The 23,820-nt window shown below is 38.1% G+C and overlaps 1 protein-coding gene across 3 annotated transcripts in view; it reads right to left on the bottom strand.

Moving 5' to 3' along the window:
* PBX3 (PBX homeobox 3) overlaps nucleotides 1-23,820 on the bottom strand; it is a 217,795-nt gene that overhangs the window by 33,492 nt on the left and 160,483 nt on the right. For all 3 annotated transcript variants that reach the window (XR_007122271.1, XM_047699986.1, XM_047699987.1), the window contains exons 3-5: nucleotides 21,687-21,928; nucleotides 9,865-10,055; nucleotides 315-450 (exon numbers count right to left, since the gene is read on the bottom strand). Coding sequence is in view for 2 of the 3 variants with exons in the window: in XM_047699986.1 (XP_047555942.1) it covers nucleotides 315-450; nucleotides 9,865-10,055; nucleotides 21,687-21,928 (569 nt within the window). In the remaining variant the exon portion in view is untranslated. The remainder of the gene's footprint in view (nucleotides 1-314; nucleotides 451-9,864; nucleotides 10,056-21,686; nucleotides 21,929-23,820) is intronic.

The raw sequence follows: 23,820 nt of genomic DNA, 5'->3' as shown, positions 1-23,820 counted from the left end.
GCAGGACTACATGCCATTTACTGAAGAGTCACTTAAGAATAAACCGTGTCTCTCCCCATGGCATGTTTATGTCCCCTCTATCGAAGATTTACACTGGCGTGGTGCGTGATTATCTTGATTCCTTGCCACTTAGGATTAAAAAAAATTACCTAAGCTTTAAAAAGCTTACATAAAAATGTGTAAACATCTATATATATATTTTTTATCTTCTTTGATGATGGAACACATGGATCTGAAATTTGGTGATACCCCGAGAAAAGAATAGGGTTCCTGTATCCACAGGGAAACAAGACAGACCCATGGCGTCCTCTCACCTGTGACACTGTGATGCTGCATTTCTTGGCCAGCTCCTCTTTGGCTTCTTCACTGGGGTAGGGGTTACTGAGGTGTGAGTAAAAATATTCATTCAAGATTTCTGTGGCCTGTTTACTGAAGTTACGCCTTTTTCGTCTATGACAAGAACCAAAAGAGAATTATAGTTATAATCAGCCTTAACCAAAGAGGGATATGTTGATTAGAATTATATGAAAAAAAAAATAGATTTCTATTTTTAAACATTGTCAGGGAATGATTTATCACCATGATATTGCAGTTGTGCTCTTGGCATCCTCCAAAGCACTGTTCAAATTATTTTAAGATGTAGGATCACTAAAAATACAAGAATGTGAAGCACAATTAACTTGATTCTTTAATTTATTCAACAAGGATCTGATGCATTATAGGTGCTCAATAAAGATCCAGTGGGAACAAAACAGGTAAGGTCTACCAGAGAGTTTATAGGAGATTGGAGGGTTCAGGGAGAGAGCAGAAAGTTAGGGGGAAGAAAGTCATTAGACATGTATCACGGACCATAAATACAAATTATGGAGACCATATCAAGTGTCATGAAGGAAAAGTATAAGGTATAACAAAAGCATATAAGAGGGAAATTTAGCATAGATTACAGAGTCAGGAAAGGTTTCCTTGTAGGAGTGACATTGAATCTGAGATCTGGAGAATGTGTAGGCATTACATTAGTCAGACAAAAAGTAGAGGGGAAGAGGAATGAGCAGAGAAAGTGGTTTTGAAACAGAAACGAACATGGAAAGTCCAAAGGGACAGAGGAGACTGGCACACAATAAAAATCAGGGAATGTGTAAGTTTGGCATGGAAGGATGAGCAGGCACCAGATTATACACACACTTAGTGGATCCATAAGAGTTTTAAGATTTTAAGTGCAACAGGAAGCTATTAAAGGCTTTAAGTTTTATGTTCCAAAAAGATCATTCTAACTGCTGAGAAGAGTTGGATGACGGCATGAAAGGAAATGTAGATCTTTTAAAAAAGACTTTATTCAACAATTATCACATGATTTCTCTGATATGAAGAATTTGAAAAGCAGGGCAGGGGTTGTGGGGGGTAGGGAAGGAAAAAATGAAACAAGATGGGATTGGGAGGGAGACGAACCATAAGAGACTCTTAATCTCACAAAACAAACAGTGGATTGCTGGGGGGTAGGGGGCTGGGATAGGGGGATGGGGTTATGGACATTGGGGAGGGTATGTGCTATGGTGAGTGCTGTGAAATGTGTAAGCCTGATGATTCACAGACCTGTACCCCTGGGGCAAATAATACATTATATGTTAATAATAATCATAATAAAGACTTTATTCATTCATTTGCTGGAGAGAGAGCAAGCAAGCACAAGCAGGCAGAGTGGCAGGCAGAGGGAGAGGGAGAAGCAGACTCCACTGAGCAGAAAGCCCGACAATGAGGGGGATCTCAATCCCAGGACCTGAGATCATGACCTGAGCTGAAGGCAGATGCTCAACTGACTGAAGCCAGCCAGAAGCCCCAGGAAATGTAGATATTTAAGGGGACAACTGCAATGGTCAAATTGAGAGATGATGGTAACCTGGCATAGGGCGAGAATAATGGAAATAAAAAGATTCAAGATCTATCTGAAAGGTAAAAACAGTAGGACTTGGTGATAGATTGGATGGGGGCAGTGAGTGGAGAAGAAAGAGAGAAGGAAGGTAAGAAAAAAATACATTTTTTTAACAAGTTTTTATTTTTTAAAGATTTTATTTATTTATTTGACAGAGATCACAAGTAGGCAGAGAGGCAGATGGGGGTGGGGGTGGGAAGCAGGCTCCCCACTGAGCAGAAAGCCCAATGTGGGGCTCGATCCCAGGACCCCAAGATCATGATCTGAGCCGAAGGCAGAAGCTTAACACATTGAGCCAGCAGGTGCCACAGGAAAAAAATACATGAAGAATTTCTAGATTTTTCTGCATAAGCAAGTGTCTGGAATAAGGCATGATTTGTTCACAAGGGAAAGCAGGGAAGGAAATTATCTTTGTTTTTACTGGGAAGGGGGTGGCAGAGTTAGAAGACCAAGTATTTATTAACAATTTCTTTCAAATAGCAAAAATATTACTCATGTTTGGGTTTTGTTATTATAATTTTAAAGAATTCCATCCTGAAAATTAGCATTTGTCAGACTTCACTTTCAATTAGATCCTCCAGTAACTAGAAAATACTTCCCCAAATAATTTTCTTAAAACTATCTTCCAAATAATTTTAATGATCATTTCACTTGTGATATCCTATACTCAGGAAGGAGTCAGTAGGCAGTTGTAAAACGTGTAGACCCTATGAGATTCTTCTAGTTAAAATGATGTCACTAACATGGCCGGTTAAGTATGTGATCTATGTCTCAACATTAAGGGAGAGTCAGGGGAGGAAGAAATCTAGGTCTGATCAAAACACCTCAGCTTAGAGTCCCGAAATTTCCCAATTTTAATAATTTTTTGGAAGGTTAAACCATCGGTTGTTTCCTGAAGGATGAAGAAAAAATTCAAGATCTACTTAGGAATTAAAATCTACAGAATATGATGGAATTAAATGGGGGAGGTGGTGAGGAAAAACAGGGAGGGAAGGAAAGGGAGAGAAAGACATCAAGAACAGCAGTTGGGATTTCTGCAGCAGTCATGTATTCCTCTGACCTGAGGGCACTTGGAAGAGGCACCCTCTGAAAAGTGGGCGTGTGGGTGAGTAGGGTAAAAAAGGTCTAGGGTAGGTATTGAAACTGTCCAATCTATAGATAATTATCTGGCCCAAATCTATATATAATTACCTGGCCCAATACTATGATACAGTATCATATTTGTTGAGACCATACAAAAATGACCTACCCATGAAAATCTAAGTTTCTGACTTCTTATGAAAATCTTGGAAGATCAGTCACACAAATCCCACGTTCTCAGAAGCCAGCCATAGGCTAATGCTGAGTGATGGCTATGCCCCCAGACATGCACCCTTCTGTTCTAATCCTTATTGTCCCTCAACCAGCCACTCCACCGATCTATTATATGTAAGCATATGAATTCGGAACTCTAAGTCTAAAACCTGGAGTCCAGAGCACCCTTCTTTGTTAGATGGGATGCTGCTCAGTTGCTGAATGGTTGAATAAAGCCAATTAGATCTTTAAAATAATAATAATAATAATAATAATAAACATGGAGTCCAGAAGCAAGACTGAGGCTTGACACAAGGGCATTTCTTTGGGAAATGAAAGGAGGAATGAATAGGAACACATCTGGGAAAGCAAAGCTAAGTCTAGCTTATTTAGGAATGGTTTTAGTAAATGCTGAAAAACGTCAGAGAACAAATTTATGAGCAGAATAGGATACCCCACCCCAGACAGTCTGGCTATGTCCAACCTACTAGAGCACTTCTACTAGAAGAGCAGAGGGACCTACGCAAATTTCTTCGTAAATGTTTTGCACTGGTACATGCTTCAATTTGTCCAATTACCAGGAAAATGTGAGTGTGGCCAAAGGAGAAGCCACAGTGAGCAAGGAAATCATGTATCTGAATGAGCATGTTTGCCTAGAACAGAAAAACCTTGGCTTCCCAGTGCAGAGGGCTTGCTGAAAGGCACTACAGGAATAGACGGAACCAAAGCTCAGCGTTTGCATTCACTTGAAGGCATAAAACAGGAGAACTTGGTGTTATGCTTTATTTATTTTTTAGAAAAACATTCTGTAGAAAATGCCCATTAAGCATCCCCCTAAGTTCCTTTCCCACAGGCTTTAGCACACTCTAAATGGCTGTGCCTCAGGCCAGTGTACAGCGGCACCTCAGTCCCAGGGCCGTGTCCCATCAGCATTGCAATGTCACTAACAGCAATCTCTGCGGGAGAAGGGACTCTGCTCCAAGCTCTGCCACCTTCCCATTCTGCCTTCGCTCACTCTGACTTGTTAACATACTTCCTCTTCTCAGAAGAAAAATAAATCATTTAGGTGTATATATTATGAATGCAGTTATGTAATTAAAAAAAAGCATACATGTTGACAAGAATGGGAAAGTATCAGCAGAAATAAGGACAACAATTGTTAGGAAGGATTTCTCTTTGAAGGAAGTACTTTAAAATATCTTTGTTACATAGTGTCTTTTGTTAAAATACTTGAATTTGAGAAGCAATTTTGAAAAAAAAAATTTTTTTTTTGCTCTCTGACACTACCTTAGAACTCTCTGACTTGAGATATTAAAAGTATGAAGCAGAAATATTCATTCATCTGCTTAGCCAGTAAACTACCTTTTGCAGGTTATTGCACTTAGAAGCTTGCTGGAATCGTGGGGAATATAAACGTTCAAGACTTGGCGATTGCTTTTCAGTGACAATGTGGCTTATGTTCCTGAAAAGCTATAATAAAGGCAATCTGAATGAAGTTTGGTCTAGAGAATTGTGACAATGTAGTATCAGTATTGAAGAGAAGGTAAAGACCAGTCCCGTGCCCTGGACTTCCCAAAAAGGAACATTTAGGCTGGGCCTGGAAGGATGAGCAAGGTCTCACGAAATCAACATGAACACTCGCTCCATTCCAGGCTCCATGCTGGACACCCTCACAGATGACAACTCATCAATGGCGACCAAGTTGGGGTAGGGTTGAGAGTTTACTGTGGAAGGCCAGAGATGGGGGGCTGGGAGGAGAGGAGGGGCAGTGGTTCTAATCAGAGGAAACAGGTAAGACAAAGAGGGATTTCATTTTGTATTAATCACAGGAGAGAACACTTTAATGTTCTAAAAATGTTAGAAGTTTGATCTAATAATTCCATTTGTGAGAATTAATCCTAGGAAATAATTCTAAAGATCAAAAAGTTTCAATGCATAAAGAGTTTCACTGAAACACTAGTTTCCATAAACGTGTTTAAAATAATATCCTCTTTTCATCATTTTTTTGCTCCTTACCTTGTTTTATTTTCTTCACAGCACTTACCATTGCATTTCATTGCATAACTGAATAGAATACCATAGCACACAGGCATACCTTGTGTTACTGTGCTTCAAAGGTTACTGCAATTTTGATGAATTAAAGGTCTGTGACAGTCCTGCATTGAACAAGTCTATCAGAGGCAATTTACCAATAACAATTGCTCACTTGGTGTCTGTGTCACATCCTGATAATTCTTGAAATATTTCAAACATCTCTATTATTATTTATTTGTTATGGTGATCTGTGATCAGTGATCTTCGATGTTACTATTGTGATTGCTTTTGGATGTCAAGAACCGTGCCCATTGAAGACAGCAAACTTAATAATGTTGTGTGTGTTTGGACTGTTCTACTGACTGGCCATCCCCCGTCTCTCCCTATCTCCTCAGGCCTCCCTATTCCCTGAGACACAACAATATTGGTACTAGGTTAAGTAATAACCCTACGATGTCCTCTAAGTGTTCAAGTGAAAGGAAGAGTTGCACATCTCTCACTTGAAATTAAAAGCTAGAAATGATTAAGCTTAGAGGGAAAGGGGTGTGTCTTCATTAAGCTTGGTAAAACAGGCCAAAAACTAGGCCTCTTGAGCCGAACCGTCAACCAAGTTGTGAATGTAAAGGAAAAGTTCTTGAAGGAAATTAAAAATGCTATTCCAAAGAACACGTGAATGATAAGAAAGTGAAAACAGGGCACCTGGCTGGCTTAGTTGGCTGGGTGTCTGCCTTCAGCTCAGGTCATGATCCTGGGGTCCTGGGATCCAGTCCTGTGTCAGGCTCCCTGATCAGCAGGGAGTCTGCTTCTCCCTCTGCCCTTCCCCCAGGCTCAGGATCTCTCTCTCTCTCATTCAAATAAATAAATAAATAATCTTAAATTTTTTTTTCTTTTAAAAAAAATTTTAGTTGTCTATATAGAAGATCAAGTAGGCTAGAACATATTCTCTTAAGCCAAAGTCTAATCTAGAGCAAGGCCCTAACACTTTTTAATTCTGTGAAGGCTAAGAGAGGGGTGGAGGCTACAGAAGAAAACTATGAAGCTAGTTGGGGTTGGTTCATGAGGTCTATAGAAGAAGTCACCTCCATAACATAAAAGTGCAAGGAGAAGCAGCAGGTGCTGACTGAGAAGCTGCAGCAAGTTCTCCAGAAGAACTAGCTAAGATCATTATGCAGGTGACTACACGAAACAACAGATTTTCAGTGTAGACAAAGCAACCTTATCCTGGAAGAAGATGCCATCTAGGACTTTCCTTGCTAGAGAAGAGAAGTCAATGCCTGGCTTCAAAGCTTCAAAGAACAGGCTGGTTCTCTGGTTAGGAGTTAATACAGCTGGTGACTTTGAGGTCAATGCTCGCTGACCGTTCCAAAAATTGTAGGGCCCTAGAGAGTTCTGTTAACTCTAGTCTGCCTATGCTCCATCAGTGGAACAACCAAGCCTAGATGACAGCATATCTGTTTACAAAATGGTTTCCTGAATATCTTAAAGCTCACTGTTAAGACCTCCTGCTCCGGAAAAAAAAGACTGCTTTCAAAATATTACTGCTCACTGACAATGCACCTGGCCACCCAAGAGCAGTGATGGAGATGGACAATGAGACTATGTTTTCATGGCTGCTACCACAACATCCATTCTGCAGCCCATGGATTAAGGAGAATTCTGTCTTTCAAGTGTCACTATTTAAGAAATACATTCTGTAAAGATATAGCTGCCAGAGATGGTGATTCCTCTGCTGGATCTGGGCAAAGTAATTGAAAATCTTGGGGAAAGGATTCCCCATTCTGAGGCCATTATGAACATTCATGATTCATGGGAAGAGATAAAAATACCAACATTAACAGGAGTTTGGGAGAAGTTGATTCCAAACCTCACAATGACTTTTTAGTGGAGGAAGTCACTGCAGATGTGGTGGGAATGGCAAGGAAATTAGAAAGTGGAGCCTGAAGTGGACGGAATTGCTGCCATCTCATGATAAAACTTGAACAGATGAGGAGTTGCTTCCTATGGATGAGTAAAGAAAGTGATTTCTCTTTTTTTAAATTTTTAAATCTTTTTTATTAACATATAAAGTATTATTAGCCCCAGGGGTCTAGGTCTAGGTCCAGGTTTACACACTTCATAGCACTCACCATAGCACACACCCTCCCCAATGTCCATAACCTAAACACCCTCTCCCTATTCCCCTCCTCCCCAGAAACCCTCAAGAAAGTGATTTCTTAAGATGGAATCTACTCTTGGTGAAGATGCCATGAAGATGGTTGAAATGACAACGAAGGATTTAGAATGTGACATAAACAGTTGATAAATCAGCAGCAGGGTTTGAGAAGACTAACTCCAATTTTGAAAGAAGCTCTATTGTGAGTAAAATACTATCAAAAAGCATCACATGCTACAGAGAAATCGTCTGTGAAGAGACAGTCAAGCAGCAAACTTCACTGTCGTCTTAAGAAATTGTCCCAGCCACCCCGCCCTTCAGCAACCACCACCCTGATAAGTCAGCAGCATCAACACTGAGACAAGACCCTCCACCAGCAAAAAGATTATAACTTGCTGGAAGCTTACATGATGGTTAGCATTTTTTTTTAAGCAATAAAGTATTTTTTAATTAAGGCAGGTACATTTTATTTTAGATATAATGCTATGGCACACTTAACAGACTATAGTACAGTGTAAACATAACTCTTACAGGGGCTAGGAAGCCAAAATATTCATTTGATTCACTTTATTGTGACACTCGCTTCACTGTGGTGGTCTAGAACCAAGCCTGCAATATCTCTGAGGTACGCCCATATTTGTTCACTTGTTGATTTGTCTGTTTCGCCAAGCAGAATGTAAGTTCAACTGGGTCAAATATGTTACCCCGTCTTGTTTACTTTTATAATCTTCAGCATAAGCAAATACTCGTAGAAGGAAGGAAGAAAGGAAAGAAGAAAAGAAGAAAGAAACCATAATGGAAATAAATAGGGACAACTTAAATGTTCGAAAATGCAGGAATAGCTAGGCAAATTATTTATCATATATCCATTTGGTAGACTTCAACCATTAAAATGTTTAAAATTAGAGCTTATACTATATAAAAATGTTTATTTATTCATGGTAAATTTTTTAAGCCGCAAACCAAATCAGGCATATTGCACTATCGCCAGAACATTTTTTTAAAGCCCCCAAACCAGAAGGAAATATCCTAGAGCATTTTCAGTAATTTTCTTTCCTTATGTAGTAAAAATGTAATGTTCTTTAACCTTTCATTTTTCTATGCTATAGATTATCCAATTTTCCAAAGTGAGCTTGGGATTCTTTAAATAAGAAAAAAATAGAATAAAACTTCAAAGAATCTTAATAACGAAAAAGCAATTCAGGCAGGACAGGTCACATAAGGCCTTAAATGCCAGGTTAAATAGTGTGTATGCGACTTATCCAGCACTGAAAAGCTACTGTGGTTTTTAAGCAAAGCAATTGGGGCATCACAGGGATGTGCCAGGGCGGTGGGAAGGATGGGTAAGAAAGGGACTGAGACTGGAGACAGGGAGACACAGGAGGGAACTGTGCTAGGCCAGGTACAAAAGGATGGACTGAGTATTATGAGCATGGAAAGAAAGAGCTAATATGGGCAAGGCTGAAAACCAAGCACTGGTGAGTTCTGGTAACTGATTCAGTATGGAAGAAGAAGGAACCAGAAGTGATACAGGGCTTTCCTTAGCTAAGAGAATGGTAGTACAGTTAGGTGGCATACGATTCTCTGTTCTCTAAGAGCGAGCTCTGGCAAGAACACTGTCCCACACATCTTGTTGTCCAGTTGAGAAGCTAACTTAGTTATTTTCTTCAATATTGTAAAAGTTGGATAATAATTACCACCTCTGTCAGATTGCAAGGGAGAGAAAGCAAAACAAAACAGAAACTCCTTTCAAAAGCTGAAGACCGATCACAAGCTTCAGCAATGTCCAAAAGGCTTCCCCTCAGAGGCAGCATACCCTAGGAGCTTGACAATTCTGCTACATGATCTAGTAGGTGCGATGCACCATATACAATTGATCAACTCCTGCAAAACTTGGTGAAAGTTTCAGATAAAAGGGAAATTTTCATCTTTATGGAAGAAACTGATAAGCTTTCTTCCTTGATTTGGAAAAACAGTATTTGGGGTTTTTGCGGTCATTGCTATTAACTACAACACATTTCTTTCTTGGGAGTATCAGTGTCTCCAAGCATTGTCTTACAATAGGCACAGGTAATGTAACACCGAGAAATTCTTAGAAAGCAAACCTTTGTTAAAACAGAGTTACATACTGAAAATTATCCTTAAAATACTTTTATCCTTAAAAATACTTATTAGCATCAGAATTAAAGGCTACATCTTCCTAAGTCATTAGTAGCAGCCGTAATCCTATCTGTTTTCTGAGTCACCAAAATGGTAGCTAATAGTAGGACCACTCCCAGATAAGAGGCCTCACAGTGCCGGCACCAGGAGGTGAATTGCCTATCCACTGTAGAGAAGAGCTCTTAGCCAAATTAAAGAAGACTCTAGGACCAACTGGCCAGTTTTACAGAAAATAATATACAAGGAGTGAAAGGGGGAAAGAAAAAAAGCCATGCAACAGATTTGTGGCCTCACATACCTGGCATCAAGGAACCTCGATCTTAAAATCATAACTGCTTCACAAGTGCTTTGTTTGAGCTGCATCTGAATGGAACTAAATTTTCGATGGATGATGCCCACCATTCTTTCAATCTCTTTTGGGGAAATGGGACGTGTTCTACTCTGCTCTCGGAGAAGGTTCATCACATGTGTAGTGAATTCATTACATGCCTGTAAAGGGGGGAAAAAAAGTCACTCCTTAGGAATCTGGTATTTTATATTATCATACCCAAACATTAACATCTAAATTTCCACTTCATTTGCAATTGCCAATGGTATTATGCAGTGGGTAGGGGAAAAATGAAAGCTAAGACATTTATCAAATGGCAGTGATAGTCAGATGGGGCAGCAAGAATTCTGAAACTATGAATGGCCCAACATGCAAAGGAGGCAGAGCACTCAACTGTCCTTCCATCCACCCTTTTCCCAGTCCCAAAATGAGGTTTTCCCACTGGAGGACACGCTCCACCAACTCCTATGTATAAATATGAATATATGTGCATTGTCAATACTAAGCACCTCCTGTTTTTCTCTGGGATTTTACATATATTCAGCAAATGTTTAATGAAGGGCTACGGAGGGCAAACTCTTCCCGATGCTATTAATGTAGAGAGAAATGAGCAAGATGTGTACTTGGTCTTTAGTACGATAAAATATATATAAGAAAGTAATTCTCAAGCAAGCAGTCTGTGCAAAGTGTCACTGGAAGATATGATTAAGGGTTTCCTAAGTTCCAAGGAGGGAGTATTCTCATCTGGAGGCAGAGAAATCATCAGGCTTCATGGCAGAGTGACATTTGGGCTTCAAAGAATGGGTGGGATTTTTGAAAGGTGGATAAAGGTGGACATTAGGAAGAATGCTAGGCACAAGAAAAACCCTGGAAATAATGATAGGTAGCAAGTTCAGAGGATGAGAGAAAATGTAGAGGAGAAGAGGGATTCAGGTCCATGGAAGGACATAAAGGGCCTTGGATGACAAGGATGCCACTGTCCTGGAATAATGTGGCTGTGGTGTGGGCCTTATCAGTAGATATGAGCCCGCCGTGGAAGATGAGTAAAGCTGCTTTACTCTTCAGGACAGGTGCAGCAGGAAAACAAGGATCAGACTTGGGTCTCAAACTTTTAAGTTAACAACCCTCAACCCCTCTTTCAGTTCACCTGTATTGTTTTAAATCGATAAAACCAAGTAATGGGGCCTACACTGAAATCTACTACTGCTTTGGTAAATAAAGCACCAGTCTATACCCTTGGATAAAAAGAACATCTTCTGGCATTTTCATTAAAAAGGCAAGACAGAGAGATTCTGTATCTTATTGCACAGATGCCCCTGGTAGGGCGAGCAGACAGAACAATCATTGATCACGGCAAGACATAGTTTGAAGCTGTAATAATGTCCACTTCCCTACAGATATCCTGAACATTGCTCACATATAGCACATGATGGTTTTTCTAACTGCTCATTAGAGAACTAACCTTTCAAGTAAGTACACTGGGTGTTTCAGTTACTCTAAGCTTTACAGAGCTTTCCTATACATATTTCTAAGATGAGGTAAAATGAGTCTTGCTTATCAGTTAAAGGGTGCTTTTTTCTCTCCCCCCATACGTTTTAAGTCTTAAGCAATTTAAGCAAGTAGTGACCCTGTGTTACACTTAACAGGATTCTTCAGAGTGTAGAACTGTGCAGTAGAGACAGACAGTAGGCATCCAATGAGCATCTACTGACTGGTCAGTTGTATTACAGTTCAAGAGTAATGTTGATTAGTATCTGTAAGTACGTTATTCCTGCACCATATGTGAAGAATTCTCCACTTGCAGTCCGTGGATAAGTTTAGAATGTCTATGGCTCCCTGAAATCTTATCCAAGTTGTATGCAGATGTGTAACACCTGAAGGAACAATCTGGAGAGTTTTGTTTTCTTTTCAGATTCTTAGCCAGTTTATAACTAAAAAAGGCTAAGAATTATTGTCCTAGGTTATGACGCAGTAAAATGTTAAAGAACTGTGAAGCTCTAAAATCTTAAGTTCTTTCTACCTTTAAGGAAACCAAAATAAAAATAAACTTAAGATTGTCCCCCATTATACTACTTACCCTACCGTAGGCCAAACTGAATATAAGTGGTCAACCTGCCAAGAAATATTTGTACATATTTTTTCTTGCACTTTCTCTAAAGAGATGTTCATATAATTTCAAAATTATGTAATTTGACAAACTCTCACACTCTGTTTTCTCTGTGATAATTTGAAGAAACCTGGACCAGCACCATGTCCCCACACAAGGATCAGAAAGTACGTGCTTCTTTTTTTTTTTTGACAGAGAGATCACAAGCAGGCAGAGAGGCAGGCAGAGAGAGAGGAGGAAGCAGGCTCCCCGAGAGAGCAGAGAGCCCGATGTGGGGCTCGATCCCAGGACTCCAAGATCATGACCTGAGCCGAAGGCAGCGGCTTAACCCACTGAGCCACCCAGGCGCCCCAGAAAGTACGTGCTTCTATAGCTAGTTCCAGAGAATGTCAATAGATGGTCCAAAAGTACAGTATGTTTGGAAAATGCTGAGTTAACCAAAATTTTTAAAGGTTTTTGTCTGTTTGTTTTTGCAAGACTCCTCAAGACTAATACGGCAATATGCAGAATAAATCTTTAAGGGGGAATGGGAAAGCTAACTTTCCCCCAGATAAATTAGGATACAAAAATCTCTTTTCTCTAGAGCAGTGCTATCCAAAAGAAATACACTGCAAGCCACATATGAAATTAAAAAACAAAACAAAACAAAACAAAACTCCAGCAGCCACATTAAAAAAATAAAAAGAATCAGGTGAAATTAATTTTAAAAATATATTTATTTAACCCACTATATGAAAACTATTAACATTTCAACACATATTCAGTATTTTAAAAACATGGCTAATGAAGAATATTACGTTATTTTGGGGGGCACACTTTCTAATCTGGGACATTCGCACATCTCAGTTCAAACTAGCCAGATTTCGGGGTTCCAGGGAGGCTGAGTGGGTTGAAGCTTCTGCCTTCGGCTCAGGTCATGATCCCAGGGTCCTGGGATTGAGCCCCGCATCGGGCTCTCTATTCAGCTGGGAGCCTACTTCCTCCTCTCTCTCTGCCTGCTTCTCTGCCTACTTGTGATCTCCATCTGTCAAATAAATAAATAAAATCTTAAAAAAAAAAAAAAAAAAACAAAAAACTAGCCAGATTTCAAGCGCTCAATTATTCCCCATGGCTAGTGGCCACCAGACAGGATAGCACAGCTCTACGGCATCTTGCAGACTCAAGTGCTAAGAAAAACTCTTTGGGAAACCACATCCTGAGTAATCTTTGACATTTCTTTCTTAATTCTTTCTCACCATGCATTCACACAAACACACGCAAAAAAGACAGTTTCATTTACGAATGTCCTTGGTGAAGCAAGAGAAATTCTTCATTTTATTACATCTCAACCCTTCACTACATCTGTAAAATTCTGTGTGATAAAATGGGAAACAAACAAAAAGCACTTCTACTGCACATCAATGGTTGGTTATCTTGAGAAAAAGCACTTGTGAGACTGTTTCAGTTGTGAGCTAAAGCTGCTTTTTTCATGGAACACCATTTTTTCAAAAAGCAAAACCAACACATTATAATTATTCAGACTCGGGTATTTGGCGGATATTCTCTCAAAAATGAAGTGTGTCTGCCATGTCAAGTCAAAGAGCTGACAGTAAGTAGTGTGTATCATAACAAAATTTGAGTTTTCAAGTAAAAATCTGAATTTTGCAAAACTTGCATCCACCATTGTGAGCTTCATGGTTTCCCAGTCAACTTTCTGATTAGCTTGGTGTTGATATTCTTAACTATATTTTGGTATCATAAAATGAAATGTGTCAACACTGGAAGATGGATATAACTGAGTGAACCAGTATTTTCCAAATGATCAATGCATGATGTTACAAAAACACCATTAGAAGTGAGTATTAGACCAATGGACTTTAAAGAAACAGAGTACAAAGAGTTAATTGATATAGTTTCAAACTCCACATTATAACTAACTTTTAAGGTATTACAACTTGTCAAGTTTTGGTGTAATATCAAAGAAGAAAGTCCATAGCTATCTGAAAAGGCTATTACCATATACTCCTGCCTTTTCCAATGCCATATCTGTGCGAGGTCAGATCCAGAAGCCCTTTGTGTACTTCAACCACATGAGAGCAGACTGTCTGCAGAAGCATGGGTAAGATCCAGGTGACTTCTACTGAGCCCAATATTAAAGAGTTTGGCAAGAATGTAAAAACAGAGTCATTATTCTCAATAGATGCTGAGGTTTGGGGGTAAAATACAGGTTTTTAAAAAATGTTATTTAGGTTAACATATAATGATTTATTATTAGTTTAAGATTAATTAATAAATACTTTCAATTTTTCTGTTTTGATTTCTCTCATAATAAATGTTGACAGATGAAATCCATCCAATAAAAGCTCTTAAGGGTCTTTAATAACTTATAAGAGTCTAGGTTTTAAGACCCAAAACTTTTGAGAATCACTGTATTGGACGAAGGAAGCATTTTTAATTTGCACATATAACATCGTAAATTCCTAAAAACCTAGCTCACACAGTATGGTAACATATATCTTTGACAGGGTGTACAACATGATAAATAATCCAAAACTCCTATGTGAATGATACCTGAGATGTTAGCTTCTCTTAAGTTTTTCTCTAGCTGCATTTTAATCTCTCCAGAAATAATGTTTCCCTATGGTTTCTAGGAAGCATGTAGGGGAAAAAGGGTTAAAAGCAAAAAGTTTCTGCATGTAAAAACTCATAATTTCCTAAAACATTTGCTGAATGTCTCACAACTTATTAAGTGAACTCATCTATGAATGCAAATGCTGATTAGCAATTTGGCAATAGCCCAACATTCACAGAATTCACATAGCTTTTCTTTAAACCAGTAGTTCATACATGATTAATTAGAACATCTCATTTATGTAGTGTGCACTTTAGCTCATTACTCTAAGTAAAATTCGTTAAGTATTTACATTTAGATAATTAAAATCTGGGTACACCCTTAAGAAAGATGCATACACTTTAGGCAAAGTGATTTTTTTCCTTTATACCACTGAAAGTAAATTACAGCCTCATTTACAGCATCATCTGTAACCAGTTTCACAGCAGAGCACAGTACTGCCTCATCTTCTAGTCCTTAAAAGGTATACATTTTTTAAACATATAAATGCTATGAGAATGATCAAATGATCGCAGAGTTGTTCTGAAGGGCCACCCAACCACATACTAGCATCAATGCCATTTTTAATGTGGGAGGTTCGCTTTAAACATTTATCACAATCTCTGTCATACCTATAAGACTATACTATTAAAATAGACATTGGAGAAAGTTTTCATTGCCTTATTGTTTTTCCAAGTGAAATTATCAGTTAAAATTTTTCTGGTCATCAATGTCCACAATACAAACACAGAAACACCTTGCTTAATTGGAACACTCAGGAAATAAGAGTTTTGACTCCTTGAATTTTCTGATTTAAACTAATGGCAGAAACCTCTTTTTCTTTTAGTCTAGCTGTTGAAAACGATCTAGGATGCATTTTTGTGTTTTAAAACACACATACCAATAACATAGTTCAATGAACATAAAATATGAAAAGCTTCATCTGAAAAAATATTTTCAACCAGCTCTTATTTATGAGAATTTCTCCTTGCCATTTATTCCTTTCTCCTTAATAATCCAAAACCAATTGAAGATGTGAAATACGTGATTTATGATAATGATTTTAATGATATTTGTTGGCTGGTAAAACTGTCTCCTCACTATCTGTACACATTTCATTTACCCTCAAAATTAAAGTTTTCAGGTCTGCTAAACTTCCAGGTTTGTTTGACTTTGTTGAAGTTTCGTTTCTTTTGTGGTGGTGTTTTTTTTCATTGTGAATTCAAAATACAACCCCTTCCTTGCCTGTAAATTCACACCATTGAATGTAAACATATAAAATCAGATAGTGAGCAAGCACTAATTTTAGAAGAAGCTTTAAACTGGGTCAGTGATCAGATCTAAAAACTGAATTGGTCTTTTGTAACCATCTAGAGAAGCTGACTGCAATCAACCAATCATGATACCCCATTCTAAAATCTACTTATCAAAGAAAGAATAAATCTCCATTAAAAGTTATTGCCTCTCAGGGCACCTGGGTGGCTCAGTGGGTTAAGCCTCTGCATTCGGCTCAGGTCATGATCTCAGGGTCCTGGGATGGAACGGGCTCTCTGCTCAGCCGGGAGCCCGCTTCCTCCTCTCTCTCTCTCTCTGCCTGACTCTCTGCCTACTTGTGATCTCTCTCTGTCAAATAAATAAATAAAATCTTTAAAAAAAAAAGTTATTGCCTCTCAAATTTGCATGTATCCATTCTCTAGACATCTAGATCTAGACATGTAGATGTCTTTATAACCTTGCAAGTAACTCTAGTCCAATATCATAGATTTTGTATTTATGGAATGCTTATTAAAGTAACAAATTCTTCTTGTTTTAGAATAAAAGGCAATATTTAAAGATATTTTTTCTAAACCAAGTAGAATGAGCCCAATATGAGTAAGGAACAGCCCCAAAGACGAATTATCTACTGTATCTCAACACATCTTACCTAATTGCATGATTTAGGGGACTATCTCATGAAGGGTTTGTAAGGAGTATAATATATATTTTAAGCTCTTTGCATAGAATCTAGAACAGAATTAATACTTAGTAAATGGCAGTTATTGACAATGAAAATGGCAATTATATGAAATTCATATTTTGTATATGTTAGCTATTCTGCAAACAGTCCCTGCTCTGATTACTTAATACAGTAATATAATCACGCCTTCCTACTGCCTGAATAATACAGACAGAAGTTGAAAACAAAAGAATATTCAAATATGAAACAATTCATTTTATTAATCAAATTTGTGGTCAAAGATAAATTTGGTATGTAGAACTTGGAGGGAAAAAAGGGAAACACTCAAACACTCTCTCCAGCCAGGGACAAGACCCAACATGAAGGCTGACAGGAAGTGAAACTCTTCCCTTGGAAGCAGTGAATGACAAAGCCTTGCTTGGGAGAATGAAATACAGAGTTTCCGTCAGCTTGGACCCTTTTGTCCTTCCTGCTTAACTCTTTTTTTTTTTTTTTTTAAAGATTTTATTTATTTATTTGACAGAGAGAGATCACAAGTAGATGGAGAGGCAGGCAGAGAGAGAGAGAGGGAAGCAGGCCTCTCGCTGAGCAGAGAGCCCGATGCGGGACTCGATCCCAGGACCCTGAGATCATGACCTGAGCCAAAGGCAGCAGCTTAACCCACTGAGCCACCCAGGCGCCCATTCCTGCTTAACTCTTAAGAACAAATAGCAAAAATGGAATTAGGAATTTGGGGGCTACACAACCTCTAAGGTAATAACATCAGCATTTTTTAACCTCATAAAAATAAAACTCCTTTAGAAGCAAAGGGGATTTTACCGGCAAATCTGACCACATAAATGTTGAGATCCTCAAAAAGCACAAGGACATGCCTTTATAATGGTTTAGATTCCACATTCATTCTCCATTCCCCCAATAATTAATTCCCTATAGTCTGAAAGTCCTGTAGTAGCTAAGTGGTACCTGACTGGTCTTGGATACATTCAGTGTGCATGCTTGGCTCAATGTTTCACCTGATTCGAGGTGAATTCAAAAGACATCTGTGAACTCAGAAAGCAGGTTCTCAGATGCTTGGGGAGGGTTGGGACCCTTACAACACTTTTGCCTTCAGCAAAAATGTATTTCAATATAATTATAGTAGATAGCTTTCAATATGTCATCTCTATTATAGCCGCTGTAAATTATGGAGTGAATTGCCTGTGTACAAGCATTTCTTCTGGTACAAGCGAAGTGGGAGAGCTGCACAGGGCGTGATATATCTTTTTCTTTTTAACTGAGAACAAATGTCTAAGTCAAATTTCATTTGCAAAAACTGATGTGTCCATTTCCCTTTGGTAGAGAGGTGAGGAAGCCAAAAGGCCTTGAATTGTTAAAAACGGGGTTCCCAGGACCCCTGGTTCAAGTTCATTAGGAATTCACTTATTTTAATAGTTGGACCTTTAATCCTAAGAGCCTATTTGAAAGGTATAGTAAAAGCATTCTTCAAAACTTGTAGCTAATCAACAAAAAGACAAAGAAGCAACCAGGGTTTTTTTCCTAGCTAAAGAAAGAAGCAGTGCACCCCAAAGTATGATAAGATAGTTGCTGCAAACTTCAGAAAATTATATATCCCTGTTGGGTGTCAGGATCAACAAAAGAAAAGTGAATTATAATTTTTTTTGAAAAGTGAAAAAGTTTTGATTCATTTTGGGTGGTAGTAATATTCAAGAACCTTATTCTACTCTATATTCTAGGCCTTATATTTCAAAAGTGTTTGTAAGTGACTTTAGATGGTTATCACCAAAAATTATTATATCTGAGCCTATGTAATGAAGACACAAGATCAAAGGACATTTTCTGGAGGGAAAAAAGGACAGGATTTTAAAGACAGTACCATTCCTGAAACACACATATAAAACTGAGCCTTGCAGCTTGGATTTAATTTTGCTCGAACTGTAGCTCTCTAGTCTGCTTAGCTTTGTAAATGTGGCTGTGTTTATAAGGTACTTTAATTTACTGCAGTGGTCGTGTTTGTTAATTTTATGGCAATCTAAATCTAAACAGGCTTCAGATACATTTTCATTACTGCTTCATTGCAAAACACAGTAGAGTGAATAGTTCTAAGATTCCAATGTATTTGTTTCTTTCAGTAAAAGACTCAACACAATTTTCTGATGAAGCCACTGCCTTAACAGGTATGTTCTTCCTATTATTAATAAGCTCTGTCACTCAGAATACTCATGCTTACTTTTAGGAGGAAAAGTATAATTTCTGGAAAGTCATTAAAATAGTTGTTTTTTCCTTCTCTACTCTGATCCCATTCTAAACGCAAGTCGACATGAGCGAATGAGAGAAAACCAGAATGTACTGAATTATTTTCCAATTCTATATAAGCAGCAGCACAATTCAGTGGAAAAGGAAGGCATATTGTCAGAAACTGACTTCAATACCTGATTCTGACACTAACTAGATGTGTGACACTGGACAAATCTTTCAACTTGAGTCTCATTTTCTCATCTATAAAATGGAAATTATAATGCCACCTATCTTGGAAATGCCACCATTTCATCTCACTTAGTTCTGCTTAGCCCTCCTAGTAGCTCCAAAGCGTATCCCTGGAAGGTCTAGCCCAGTTAGAGCCCACAACTTGTATCCCAAAGACTTGCGAAAAAACAACTGACTATCTTATGTCAAAACTCACCAATCGAATAACTTAGGAACTACAGAGAGAAAAACTATAAAAGCCAACCCCACAGAAACTCAAGTGAATTAAATTCTGCTATGTTGTTTCTAAAACAATTCAGAACCTACAGAAGGAAATCTGTAAACTGAAATTCTGTTAATCAGCCAACCAGTCATCACACTCCATCTTTTAATTTGTCCATAAAACTATAGCAATATCAAATGGCTATATTTTTCCTTCAGAGAGTGTCAAAAATGAGCAAGGAAATATATATTTAAGTGGTTTTTATTAGGTTACTGAATATATCGAGAAATAAGATTCATTATTACACTTTAAAACTCATTACTTCTGAATATATTGAATCCAAAAAAATCCAAAAGAACATACTACAGATTAACTTTCAAAGAACCTGTGTGTATTCCTAAAGCAAAAACAATTCCAAATAAAACAAAACAAAACCCCTGGTGACACTGATTGATGACAGCCTCACCTGACTCCCAACAGGGCAAGGGAGGAAAAAAGGAAGCTGGTATGAAGAAACTTGGTAGGAGACAGTGAGGGAACTGCCTTAATTCTTTATCCAGAAAGTTGGTCATTTCTCTCCTAATACTATGGATCTTTCCATGCAAGGTGAATAGTGGTATTTATTTAGGAAGTATGTATAGATATAGTTAACATAAAGTTATGCAATTAAGATTATACTACAAATTGGAACCATTTTCTTCTGTTTATGCTCAGGGCAACTTTTTCAATCAAGACTTCTTTTGTTTACTCTCAATTATTCATATGTCAAGTCAGAAAGCTCCATTTTTTACGTGTACATACATAAGATAGTTTTTCCAAAATTCTTATTTGCACTTCTTCCACTGAAAATGATCCCTACAAATGAGGCTAGAGATACAGTTTGAGACTCCAGAAAGTACTATGCAGGATAAAAAAAAGACAATATCTTATAATATTAATTTATATTGGATTTTAACATCAAGCTACATAAACTTTCTACCCTCCCTCAAACACATTCACCTCTGGAACAGAGTCCAACATTTGCTTAATACCACCATATCCAGAATATTTGAGAAGGCAATGAAAAAAATAACATATACAACTGAAACTATGCAGGGAACTCAGAAGAATAATCAGTAATAAAACTGGCCAGGACGCCCACATCACATTAAAGTGTTTGGACTTCATGAAATGCCTGGCTATGCAATGAAGTATTTGCTAGTGAAACGATATGATGCTTAAGAGTTGCTTTAAAATAGCCCACCAAAACCAAAACAAGGTGTGTGTGTGTGTGTGTATGTGTGTGTGTGCGAGAGAGAGAGAGAGAGAGAGAGAGAGAGAGAGAGACAAGCAAAATAAAGACTGGCAAAATACTGATATTATGCATCTGGGTGATGGGCGTCTAGGCAGTGCCTTATTGTAGGCTGAGCTCTATAAAACTGCCAGTACACAACTGTTTTTGACCTAAAGCTTGGCAATTTCACCCAAGTCAATGTAATAATATTCTTTTTATTTGGGGGTACATTTAAATATTTCCATAAAAATGTGTGTTTGTTTTTTTTATTTTTAAATTACCTGCTAGTGAAAAATCTGTCAAACTAAACAGGTTTTTAGGTTGAAACTAACAACAAAAATAAGTTGAAAATGAACTACCAACATTTTACATGATTTCATTGAATCTAAGACTTATTTTTTCCCACCTTTTAACATCTTTGTGAAGTATGGAGCATATTACAGTCAATAGCATGTTATAGTTCAATTGGGTAGTGTTAACTTTTTTCTTGGTGGTAAACAATGACACAGCTTAAAATTAAAGATAGCTTAGATTCAAGGAAGTATGTTTAACGTAATTGCTGAGGACAGCATTTTTAATACACATCCCCTATCTACTCAGGAATTTAGCACACAATGCCCAGTATTCTCTGCTCCAAGGTATCTATAATTATCCTAGGAGTCTCTTCTTCAGAGAGAAAGGCCAGAACCTGCTTACTTTGTGCCAGTAGCTCCCTCCCCTATAGTCTGGCACAGTCCATCAGAATTAATTCCTGGGAGGATTCTGGAGCTCAGAGCACAAGAGGAAGAGCTCCCTGTGCAGTGCTTCCCTTTAAAAGTTGTTAGAACTCATGAACAAGGCCAGTGTGTAAATGTTAATTATCCAGAGCTTTGAAGGGCACCAAGCACGAGGTTAGAGGGGAAGGATGGTTGCAGGCGTGGTAGTAAGGGCACGTGAATGTGAGGAATGAATAAAACTAGAAGAAGTAGATGGGACAAAATAGGTTTCCCTTCACCTCTGAAATCTCAAAGGGACTTCATTTCATGAATCCAACAATTCACTTGGGTTTTTGCATTGACCTTATTTATTTCACTCTTTGTGTTAACACCTACCCCTCACAGCCCTCAGAATCGGTTAGCGCAGTTTAATAGAAGAGCAACAGAGGGTTTGTGCAGGACTATGAGAGTGGCGGCTGCTGACCTGTTCATATTTCTCCAGTTCTGTGTGATAGATTTGTCTGATCTGGGTCAATTTGGCTCTGTAATCTGAGTGTTCAATAGAGTTATCTGAAGAACCTCCAGAGGCTGCCGCGGCTGCAGCTGCTGCCGCCGATCCCCCACCTTTCTCAGGACCTGAAACCCCTTCTGCCAAAAGCATATTGTCCAGTCTCATTAGCTGGGGATCGGGAGGGTCCTCCTCCTGGGCTCCTCTGATGCTGAGACCTTCAAGGGAAGAGAGAGACAGAGAGAGAAGAAGCGAGAAACAGGACAAATCGTGTGAGTATTTTTGTTTATTTGAGAAAATGATCAAACAACATCAGTGTACTACGATTCATGCTGAGAATTTCTTTGTTCACATTCATCAATAAGCATAAGTATGAAAATTCTTTTCAAGAGAATATTTACATGCATCCCAGAATTTCTATTATTACCCCCTTTTAATTTATCCTAGATTGGATCCCTGGAAAAAGGTAACCCTGGCTTCTCAGAATACGCTAACATCAATCTTCCCAAATTTCAAGGATTTAAGCATAAAATGAGAAGGGGTTAAAAAATTGGGGATTTGGAGAAAGGAAAAAAAATAATAATCCCAAGGACATAAACACATCTAAAGGTAGTTATTCTGCTTCTCTGTACGGCTGGAGAAACAGAATTTGAAATCCCATAGAATAACTGATTCACGAACTATATACAAAAATTAGAAAACAAACAGGATTAGATGGGAGTTTCTATTGTGTAATTTCAGGGGGAGAAAGAAATTCATACATCATGAGGTAATTAGCTATGCTTTAAAAATATATATTAGTGAATGAATATGTTCACCAATTGCCTGTAAACCGTGAAATCAGGACCCTAAATAGAGTATTAAAAATGTACCACTGGAATGGCAAACAGTAGTCGCAATCTAATTTTGCTTTTAAATCAAGAACTTCCTAAGTGATGCCCAGTCAGCAACCTCGTTTGAGAACTATAGATCACAGCTGACAATTCATAGGTTTAATCAGGTCACATAGGCTTTCTGCCAAGATGTTTTCAACAACACAGAAGACAAAGTTTTAAAATAATTATCATGGTATAAAAAGCACTGGAGTCATGACAGCTCAAAATCAGCATTTTCATTAATGTGGAACATAATCTAAAATATCCCAGCCCAATTAACCTCTGTAAATCTGTTTAAAAGGAGGCTCCCCACATTAGTTACAAGGCATCCTGGGGAAGAGGGAGGCGGGGAAGTTGGCATCTTGCATGCCTGCGTTTGGATTCTGCCTTTTTCGTCTGTGGCTGTTGTTGTTTATCCACAGTGGTGCACACTCTTGTGTCTGGTGTAACTTACATGACAGTTACATCTATAAGCTGCCAAGGACTCAACTGAGCACCAGCTCCGTGATTTTATATGCTAACCTAAAACTACCATCAATTCTTTTAAGAACAGATTTCATTCCTCGATGTCCTGAATTACACCCACAGCATGACAGAGCTCTTGGTTGTCTTAACGCAAATGCACAACTTTAATTTCCTCCCTCAAAACACTCTAAAGCTGTCACTTTCATTTAAAAATATACTTCAGAATAATTTCAACTGGGTAATAAAACTAACTCACAATAATTTAAAATTATATCTGTTGCCTGTTCAGAGGCAAATAAATAAGGTCTGAAGACTGTAATATACTAAGACAATAAATTCATTTAGGGAACCAGAAAGTTAGGAAACTCTCTTAAATAAGATAAAATCAGTATCAGTATCAACATTGCTGATAATTAAAAATAGAAAAACATGTATTTGCTATTTCTTCTAGATCTGGTAAATACTGGTTATGCTGGCATTTTAATTTAACATCTTTAATTTTCTTCCCTTCTAATTCACTTTGTTAGATATTAAAAACTCGTGTCCTCGACATGCCTGTAGTTGCACATACCGTTTTCTGTGCATCTGGCATGCAGTGAGGACTCACTGACCAGCCTCTTCTTTTGCACTCTGGGCTCAGGTTCATTTTATATTATTTGTCGGGAGGCCCTTAAGTTTCTCCTTTTTCAACTAAATTTTTGCTCACACTTTTGTGTGCTCACTATTTCTCTTTTGTATTTATACAGACACTGGTGATTCTCCTGGAGACG

This window comes from Lutra lutra, chromosome 13, assembly GCF_902655055.1.
Source record: "Lutra lutra chromosome 13, mLutLut1.2, whole genome shotgun sequence".
Lineage (NCBI taxonomy): Eukaryota > Metazoa > Chordata > Mammalia > Carnivora > Mustelidae > Lutra > Lutra lutra.
Note: the sequence above shows the minus strand (reverse complement) of the source record. Positions and strands in the feature narration are given on the sequence as shown.